Genomic DNA, 9,932 nt, shown 5'->3' with positions numbered 1-9,932 from the left:
GATGAAGGACAATAGAAATATGACAGAAGGAAACTTCATAATGTAATGTATCTACATACAAGATCTTCTACCTTCTGAAATATAAAGCTTTTAACAAAAAATGTATGCTGTTTGCTGCCACCAGATTGTAATCCCTATGTCAAATTAGAAAAAAATTATAACATTTCCTTTGGCATTTATGTTACATGTAAATATGAATACATCTTCATCAATAACATTTTTTTTCTTTTTCATCAGTATAATGATTTATTGAATATTTTCTTTATAACTTCATTTCTTATGGTAAATTAGCATAGACAACTTGATGTACATTGGTTAAGTAATTGTTGTATCCTGTTCTTCAAGGTAAGTACATTTTTTCTTAATCCTTTTATCTAGAAAAACTGGTGATAAACTTATTTGTTTTATTATGGGCTCTTAATCAAACTTCAATTTGTGGTTCATCAGCTTTGAAATCAACCACCAATTCAAACTAACCCTCTCAAAATTTAAGGTTTAAATTCATCCAATAATTTAAGAACAACACCTAACCTTAAATAATCTCATTCTTTAAAACTTAGGCCTTTGTCCAAAAAGTAAACATAAAAAGATATTTCATTTGTTTCTTTCCATTCAATGATTAATACCATCACTAGTCTTTTTGTTTATGTACTGCCTTTGTCCCTTTGTATGAACAACAAGTATGTCTTTAAACTTTATAAATAATTTAATAGTGAAGATATGTGTACACATTTAGCAAAACTAACAAAAACAATATTTGTTACAAATCATAAAAATATACAAATACTACTAGCATATCAATATTTAAGTAAACTACATGTCTATGATCTAACACATGACTTAGCCCAGTGTACCCAGGAAAGCTCATTACTAATAACCAAAGCATCCTTAATATCAACCAAACGATAAAGCTCATACAATCCACCAAAACCAGAAGCTCTTAGTATCCAGCAAAATGTAAAGTTATAATATCAAAAATCTAATTTCATAGTATTCACCAAAGCCTAAAGATTAAATTATCAACAAAAGACTAGAGTTTATAATTTCCATCAGAATCTTAAAGTTCATAACATCTAGCAAAGCATGAAGTTTTAAATATCCACCAAAGCTTGAAGGTCATAATATCTACCAACTTGATGCTCAGAATATATTTTAAAGCTTCAAGCTTATAGTACCAAACAAAGCCTTAAGTTTATTATTTGTAAAAAGACTAGAACACACAAAAACAAATATAGTATCCAGAAAATAGCAAATTTCTTTTGATAGCAAATGAATCCACAAGCTTATAAGGAGAGATTCACGAAGGGTTAAAATGGGCCCTGAATTTTTTTATGTTTTTTAAATTGAGCCAAAAAATTACAAATTTCACATAGAAATACTTGTGATCATACTAGTAAGACAAAAATATTTTTTCTGGCACTTTCCTTTACAATTTATGGAGCTATGACCCCTTATATAAACATAATTTGTATTAAAAGGTCAATTTTGGTACTTTTTTTCCACAATTTTAATTGTTTTTGGCATAATTAATCTTGGCTGCCATCTACGATCCAAAAAGTTTTTATCATGATGGAATCTATATCGAAATTGGAATCTTTTGGTTACAACCCATTTTGGATCGTAGGTGGCGGCCAAGGTGTTTCTGTAGCTTTTAGGTCTGAAAAATGCACAAAATCGTCATATTTTGATAAAATGTCCCAAATAGGCTTACTTTGGGGAATATTATGTACTTTTATGGAAAGAACTGATATATTTAGCATTTAGACTTTTGAAATAGACCCATTTACAAATCAAATTCAGACCTTTTTGGTGTTTTATGATAAAGTTGATATTTTAGGCCATTTTGTGCCATAAGTGAACCTTGTCCTTTATCATATGTTCCTTTAATTAATGAAGAAATGTAAAATTCAATAAATCAAACTGAGCAGCACAATATTTTCATAAAGTGAACTAAAATTGTTCATTTCTATATATTTTCCAAATTTTGAATCAATGTAGGGCTTTAACATCCATTTCATCTACATCATGTTCATTGTCTGTGTTGATATCATCTGATAATTCATCTTCCCTGAAATATAAAGACATACCATCAAAGCATTACTGTGAACCATCATGTCTCACAAAGATTTTTTCACTTAAGGTAGTACCTAACACTAAAGGGAGATAACTCTGTAAAAAATAGCTAAACGTTTAAATAACATTGTATTAATACTGTTAAGGAAATATTAAGCTCCTCAATGATAAAAATAAGTGTTTGTCAAACTGCTATATATCCAATGAAATTTTTCAGAGAAAGTGTGTGATCAAGGTTTTTGAAATTTAAAATTTAAAATAAAAACTATAACACAAAGTCCCATACGTTTTGGCCAATACGGCATTCTTCATTGGAATAAATTACAACATTGAAACAACAATTACATTGCTTGGATGCATCTTTCTATATATATTAAGAAAAGAAGAATGACTATCTATACAATTTTATTGTTTCTACTGTATATAATCTAATGCTGTCCACACTATTTACACAAGAATTTTAGATTTGGGATTTATTTTCTCAGGAATTCTGGATGAGAACCTCTCCTACACCCTATCAAAACTTGCAACAGTCTTATATCATACTCTTGAACTTGAGAAGAGTCATTACTATGAAGGAACTATCTAAACTCACCTCAGCCTTATGTTTATATCATATCCCTGATCCTGTTGAGACATCCTACTGAATGACCTATGGCTATCCAAACTTCCTGTACTGTTTTGGTCATCTTCCAAAACACTCAGTCGTGAAATTTGCCCATCAGCTTTTAAGAAATAAAATATACAGGTATTCTCAATAATAGCTTAAGGTATCATCTTGTAGTTACTTACAGGGAAAAAATAGGAATAAATGGGAATAAATAGCTAGGAATAAAAAGGAATACTGTGAAAGTACTTTTATTTGTGGGGTACCAATTTTCGTGGTTTTCGTGGATGACTTTATCCACAAAATAAAACAACCATTGTCCAAATCAAGACATGGAAAGATCCCCATTGGTAGGTTTGACTACTGATATGATCTAGAGAATATATTGAAAAACGCCAAAGTCTGAGAATACTTTAATAGCAGTCACAGAAGTACAACTGCATGCAGGATTATACCCATTTAATCTTTAATAACCTAAACTGTACAACTTTTGATCTCTTAATTCTCATAAAAAATATTTTTGATCAATGAAAGTCAGATTTCCGGTATTCATATGCTAGTATGATAAAGTGTTCATTACATATCCTCATAGTTCTCGTCCATATGGGAAATAATAATTTCATGCTGGGCTTGATTTTTATAAGAATTATTTGACAATTCAAGATACGTTTATTGCATTTATTTGTTTAACTGTTTTCTTTAGGTGACATGTTTATGGCCTAATTAACACCTTTGATGGTATTTGATCTGTTGATCACTTAATCATGGGTTGTTTAGTGTTATTACTACGATTTACACGGTCAATGTTTACTTTGCAATTTTCTTCAATCCAAACTATTTGTAACTGTCGTTTCTAAAGGCTTTAATTAAAAAAAAATTTTTTTTTAAAAACTAAAATCCATGAATTTTAAAACCCACAAACATGTAAATATTGCTTAAACCATGAAAATTAATACCCATAAATTAAAGTACTTTCACAGTATATAGATCTTAGTGCTATCTAGAAATCTGCATCACTTGAACTATTGACCTCTTATACAAATCACTTTGGTGGCGTCAGACATTTTCTTTTGTGATATCAAAGTTTTAATGGAACCTTTGTGGTGTCCAAAAAATTGTGTCATGAATTTTTTTAAGGGTAAAGTAGTGATTTGGTCCAGTTTATCAAAAGTTTTTTTTATATTCCTTACCCGTGACTCTACCAGACTGCGATGCTAACTCCCATTCCAGTTTATCTAATGTTTCTACATCTTCTATGTTTGACTTTTCCCTAGCACCAACTTCATCAAATTTACTTAAATTATCACCATCCACAACTGAAAATGATGAGTTTATACATTTGATAGAGATCATTAATATCATTATTCTAATGACATCTATTTACCATTCAAATATCAGTTTTCTAAATTTTCTAGTTAATAGTAATAAGTTATGCCTGCACTATCAGAGCACCTTTATTACCCAGAGTACCAAACATTAACAATCTATAATTCTATGTTTCTCTCCTGATTTTGAATTGATCTTGTTTTTCAGCAAAGAGCAGATACATATTGTTTTTAAAAATGTCTTGTTCATGTCCTTTTTGTTATTTTTTGTCTACAAATTACTGTCAGCTGAAAAAAATCAAATTTTTGACCAACTTATACAAGGGTCAAGACTGAATCCTTAGATTTTGAAGCTGAACAGGGCATCTGACTTATAGTCTTTATTGAGATCATAGGATCTCAATATCAAATTAGGCATTGAAATTATTGAACCAGCTGTAAGCTAGTTACTACATTCTTACCTATAGCTCTTGAAAGTCTTCCATCCTCTGCATGTGATGACCTTAGTCTACTCAGAGGTCGTGGTGTTTTAGATGTCTGACGTGGTGTTTTAGATGTCTGTGATGTTGGAACAGATGTTCTTTGAGACTCAGGACGTGGAGTTTTTGAAGATTTGGATTCAGGACGTTGAGTTCTGGGAGTTTTTGATCCAGGTCGTGGTGACTTGTTCTGTTTTGAAGAAGGACGAGGTGTAATATCCTCTGACTTATTCTGTTGTGTTGATTGACTAGATTCTAATGGCATTTCTGGCAGAGTAGTGTCTCGTAACCAAGTATCTACACGACTCAAGGACCTAAAATAACAAAGTTATATTTCATATAGTTCTAGTGTGCTGGAAATTGGAAAAAAAACACTGTTAAAGTGTTGAAAGATGATAAGGGCAAACAAAAATACAAAATTAAGGAAAACAATTCATTTCAAATATCTAAAACATATGCCCTATGCTAGATTGGATTTTTTTATTAAGTTTTGAGAGGTGTGATATTTTGCCAAGAGTTCTGAACTCATAAAGCCCTTGCAGTTTGTGCCAAGTCTATTTATCTGTCTTTAAAATATGATTCCACATATGTTTGGGTCATGCCTAATTGGGGGCCCTGATTCCAAGAGGCATCATTGTAACTGAAATGATTGAAATACAAGGTGTAAAAACACAAGGCATTATCTGTGTAGTATAAGGACATACCTAGTTGTTGATGCAGGACTAATGTTTCCATCCACAACTTTCTTGGTTTCATTTTCTTCCTCATATTGTGCACTGTACTCAGACAGCATATTCCTTCCTTTAGCAGACCCTAGTCCATGAACCTCAGTTGAATTTTTGGCCTCTAGAAGGGCTAATGGGTCCTCTGGCTCAGCCAGTCTGGGTGTTTCTATTGGTTGTATAGTTTCACTGGGAACAGCATCAGACAGACTTTTGTCTGGTTTCCATGATCTTGGAGACATACTGTAAACTAAAAGAGAAAGAAAAAAAATATGACATTGAAAGAACTTGTCAAGATATAAAATAGGGATACTAGAATTTTTTTGCCGTACCATGAATTACTTGCAATAGTTTTATTAAAAATTGCTCATGTTATTACATTTTTGTTGTTGAAATTTGGCATTGAACTAGCTTTCAATTGCTTTGTGTCTTTATGTAACTTGTTGTTTTGTGCTTTGATTCTATCCAATGAGTCAAGACCTTTCATACAGATTTATTTCGTATGTGCTTATGCTGATTTGTAAATCCACCATAAAAGGTTATGGGAGGGTTGATTGATGTTTATGTCCCTTACAAATGCAACTGTAATTTTGTTGTTGTGGGTGGTTTTTGTCCACTATATTTGTTTTTGTTCATTGTTGTAGTATTAATCAGGTGATTGTTTTCTCTGTTAAATTGTTTCCCCATTTTGTTTTACACAAGCCTTCCATAGCGTACTTATTGTATGAGTTTTGGTCACTGTTGAAGGCAATATGGTGACTTGCAATTGTTCATTGCTTTGTTCTTTTGTATTAATGGATAGTTCAAACCACATATATTAATTTTCACATTAAATATAAGCTACTGATATAGTCTAGAAACTATAACTTACATGTATAACTTAATTTAAATTTTTCCTGGCCTGACTTTTTATGTTTTGATGGTGTCATGGTCCTTTCTTGCTCTGCAGGTTTGACACCAGCCATTAAGAAGTCCCCTAGCCCTGAGGTGTAGGATGGCACATTATCATCTAACGGCAAGGAGGCAATCTGCTTCAAAGCATTACTAGGTTCCATGGTTAAATGACTTTCACTGTGGAATTAAAAAAACTATTTGATATTTACTTCAAATCAAATTACCTGTACTTCATTTGTTTAATTTCATTTAAATGTATGTTGAGTAGTATATTCATCAGACACTACCGTATAGGGGGTTATTTCGGGGGTGTAAAATTTGGCGATTTATGGGCAACAAAGTATACAAACAAATTTGGTGTTTTTTATTTTTGGCGAATTCTTTAATCCAAATTAAATATTTTGGCGGAAACTGAAATGATTGCAGTTAAAAAGTTGTAAAAATTGTCAAAAAATGGGATCTATCGTTATGGTTATATGATTGTTTTACCTGCATAACGTCTTCATTATTGATAGGTGTACAAACTTGTATATGTCAAGATTGATTAGTAACGAAATTGACCTGACCTTTGATGTACTAATTACTAGTAATTAGATTATAAAATTATCATGGGTGACTTGCAAATCATATAATTTGACAATAATTTTGACAAGATAAAATACTCGACAGCATACCTTACACTGTTATATTATTTATTTTATTGTATAACCAACCAACTAATTAACACCCGACAGCCAGTGAATAATGATCTTTTGCAATTATGTTGGTTAAATGAACATAAATAGTAATTTATCTGTCAAACAGGAAAAAATAGATAGTTTACAAAACACTTTTACTATCTAAAAGTATAGAAGGTATTTTCGCAGAATTTATATTCGCTATTTCCCCATACCGGCCAAAATAAGAGAAAATAAACACCCTGCGAAAATAACATGCTATACAGTATGTGACATGTCACACTAGGTTAATATTAGGTTTATCAATTTGAAGTATTTAACAAGTCACATCAAATTAAAGCCTCACAAAACCCAGTAACAGAAGTCAGATGAGAAATCATTAAACTACAAAGAGTTATCGATTCTACTGAGGAATTATAAAACTTCAATTCTAATGAGCCGGAAAATCTTTTCATTATGGGAATTCTTACCCATTCAACCTTGAACTTGCTCTACTTTTTGCTCTGGATCCAGGTCTAGACTGGCTTGTTTTAGCTCTAGATACAGGTCTTGATGATGGAGGTCTTTGTTTTGCAGACGACACTCGATTTCCTGTTTCGAATGAGTTAGTTCCCTTTCCTGATGCTGATGGTACCCTGTCAATGATTGGTGCTGAAGCACTTGATTTAACAGTTTCTAAGTTTTGTAAATTATTTATTGAAGATTTCTGCCTTGAAGGAACTTCCATTTCTACATTCTGATCATTGTGTTCATTGTATTTAAGGTTTTTTCCGGACTTACTTCTTGCAGACTTTGGAAAATGTGGGGGTTTAGAATCATCAGCATTCTGTGATCTTAACGAAAAATCTGTTGTCCTGAAAGTAACGAGTCAAATATAAAATATTAAAATATTTTTACAGCTTGAAAAGTAGGAAAGCAGGTCATTAAATTTAAAGACATTCATATTCAATCAATATGTTAAAGGTATAACATTACTGAAAGGGATATTAAACAAAAAACAATCAATTGTTGATTTTATACAAAAAATTTAGACTATGAAGAAGGAAATTTTAATCTCTTTATTTCAGTCATGTATACACTTTCCATCACAAGAAAAAATACTTGTACTTTGACAACATAATCACAAGTAATGGTCATAAATGTGAATTAATGAAAAGCTTTGGCTGTTGATAAAACATGATATATTAGCTCATATGATAAACTATCAACATTTTAAAGATAGTTCAATATATATATCATATTCTATAATCCACTTTTATATACATAGTCCATAAATTGTACTACTGCAGAATATAAAATGTCATCATCCTCCGGTTTTGATTTATATAAAACTGAGAATGGAAATGTATGTCCGTTTGTAGTTATCTATATTTATTAATTATCATTTGTCTTTCCAATTAATAAAGTATATGCATTACAGAAGCTTACCTTTGACTCTTAATTGCCCACATATCTGAATCACCGGCTTCTTGAACATTGCATGCTGTTGTTTCTTCTATATTATCTGATCTCTGAAGTTAAAAAAAATACTATAAACTTATCATAGATTACTATCATTTTATCAACTTCTGCTAGATCATTTAACTTTATTTAAAGTAGTCAGTACCTGTAATAATAACTTGTCCTTGCAACACCCCTTCTTCTAAATAAGCAGATAAGGAGGACAAGTCCCTAGCTATTCTTTTAAAATGAAAGCACAGAAGATGACATTTTAATCATGGTTATTATTTATAAAATGTAATCACTTGGTTATCATTTTAAAACTTTGTCCTTTATAACACTTTAAGGATCTAATGAACAATAGTTCACAACTGCCATTAATAAAATTAATAAAATATCTGTTGATATGATCTTACTTTAGTAAGGCTTTAATAGATATTTATATTTGAAACGAATGATATTTCGTTCCATTGTCACAATTATGCAACCATAGGATTTATTTTCCAAACTAATACTAACAAATACTGTGTCTATCTCAAGTCCTGTAATTCAGTGGTTGTAAATTGTTTCTGTATTTCATATGTGTTTTTCATTCATTGTTTTGTACATAAATCAGGCTGTTAGTTTTGCATTTGTCATTCAATACCCTTTAAAGTTTACTATGCAATATGGGTTGTATGGCCCTAGTGACCAATATGGGTTGTATGGCCCTAGTGACCAATATGGGTTGTATGGCCCTAGTGACCAATATGGGTTGTATGGCCCTAGTGACCTTTAGTTTGCTCTCTGGTGTATAGTTGTTTCATTGGTAATCATACCAAATCATCTTATTATTTTATTAATATTCTTCATAGTACTGTTGTAATAGTATAAAATAGTATCTAAAATATAAAATATCATGTATGTATTATATAATTGATTTGTGAAACAGACAAAAACAAAAATAAGTGAAATAACCAGGTGCTCCGCAGGGTGCAGCTTTATACGACTGCAGTGTTCAAACCCTGAACAGTTGGGACAAATTTGGTCACAATATTCAAGCTTGATACTGTCTGAATTTGGATTGTGATCAAATTTTTGACATAATATAGGTTTTTGTCACAGTATAAATGTGGTCAAAGATCTAACAAATCTATTGCACAATACTGTTCTTCTTAAAACTTTCGAAAACAAGCAGTGTAAGGGAGGTAATCAAGTAATCAAACATATATATATATATATAACAGTATTCTTTAAATCTTAATTGCATTACCTCCCTTACACTGCTTTTAAATTGTCTAAATTGTTCTTTAACCAGAAAAACCCTTTTTTTCCCCCTTTTTTGCCCCTAATTGCTTAATGATTTGAGCCATAACCCCCCATAACTATCCCTTTGTAGTATGGAAACGTGTGGTATAATTTCAGGGAGATTTATACACATAAACACAAGTTATTGACTGAAAACTAAAATAAAACTTATTTTGGCTCCTTTTTTGACCCCTCACTTATTGAAACCCCCTCCCACCTTGGAGCAAGAACCCCAAAACTCAGTTTCAGCCTTTCCTTTGTAGTAAGAAAATTTACGACAAGAATGTCTGTGTACCTGTGCACGTGTACTTTAATCCGTAATTGGGTCATTTATAGTAAAGGTTGTAAATTGTAATGTTGTTGTGTATGAATGAAAGTTACATGTACTTTAAACCGTAACTGTATACCTATAGTGTATTGTTGTTATT

At 31.3% G+C, this 9,932-nt stretch overlaps 1 protein-coding gene across 4 annotated transcripts in view; it reads right to left on the bottom strand.

Moving 5' to 3' along the window:
- Positions 1-687: 687 nt before the first annotated feature.
- Positions 688-9,932, bottom strand: part of LOC139517903 (zinc finger B-box domain-containing protein 1-like) — a 34,648-nt gene continuing 25,403 nt past the window's right edge. For all 4 annotated transcript variants that reach the window (XM_071309396.1, XM_071309398.1, XM_071309397.1 and 1 more), the window contains 8 exons: positions 8,206-8,288; positions 7,248-7,631; positions 6,078-6,277; positions 5,189-5,456; positions 4,467-4,798; positions 3,871-3,996; positions 2,669-2,798; positions 688-2,068 (listed from right to left, as the gene is read on the bottom strand). In XM_071309396.1, the coding sequence (XP_071165497.1) occupies positions 1,990-2,068; positions 2,669-2,798; positions 3,871-3,996; positions 4,467-4,798; positions 5,189-5,456; positions 6,078-6,277; positions 7,248-7,631; positions 8,206-8,288 (1,602 nt within the window). In that variant the 3' untranslated portion in view covers positions 688-1,989. The remainder of the gene's footprint in view (positions 2,069-2,668; positions 2,799-3,870; positions 3,997-4,466; positions 4,799-5,188; positions 5,457-6,077; positions 6,278-7,247; positions 7,632-8,205; positions 8,289-9,932) is intronic.

The sequence above is a fragment of the Mytilus edulis genome, chromosome 3 (assembly GCF_963676685.1).
Source record: "Mytilus edulis chromosome 3, xbMytEdul2.2, whole genome shotgun sequence".
Classification (NCBI taxonomy): domain Eukaryota; kingdom Metazoa; phylum Mollusca; class Bivalvia; order Mytilida; family Mytilidae; genus Mytilus; species Mytilus edulis.
Note: the sequence above shows the minus strand (reverse complement) of the source record. Positions and strands in the feature narration are given on the sequence as shown.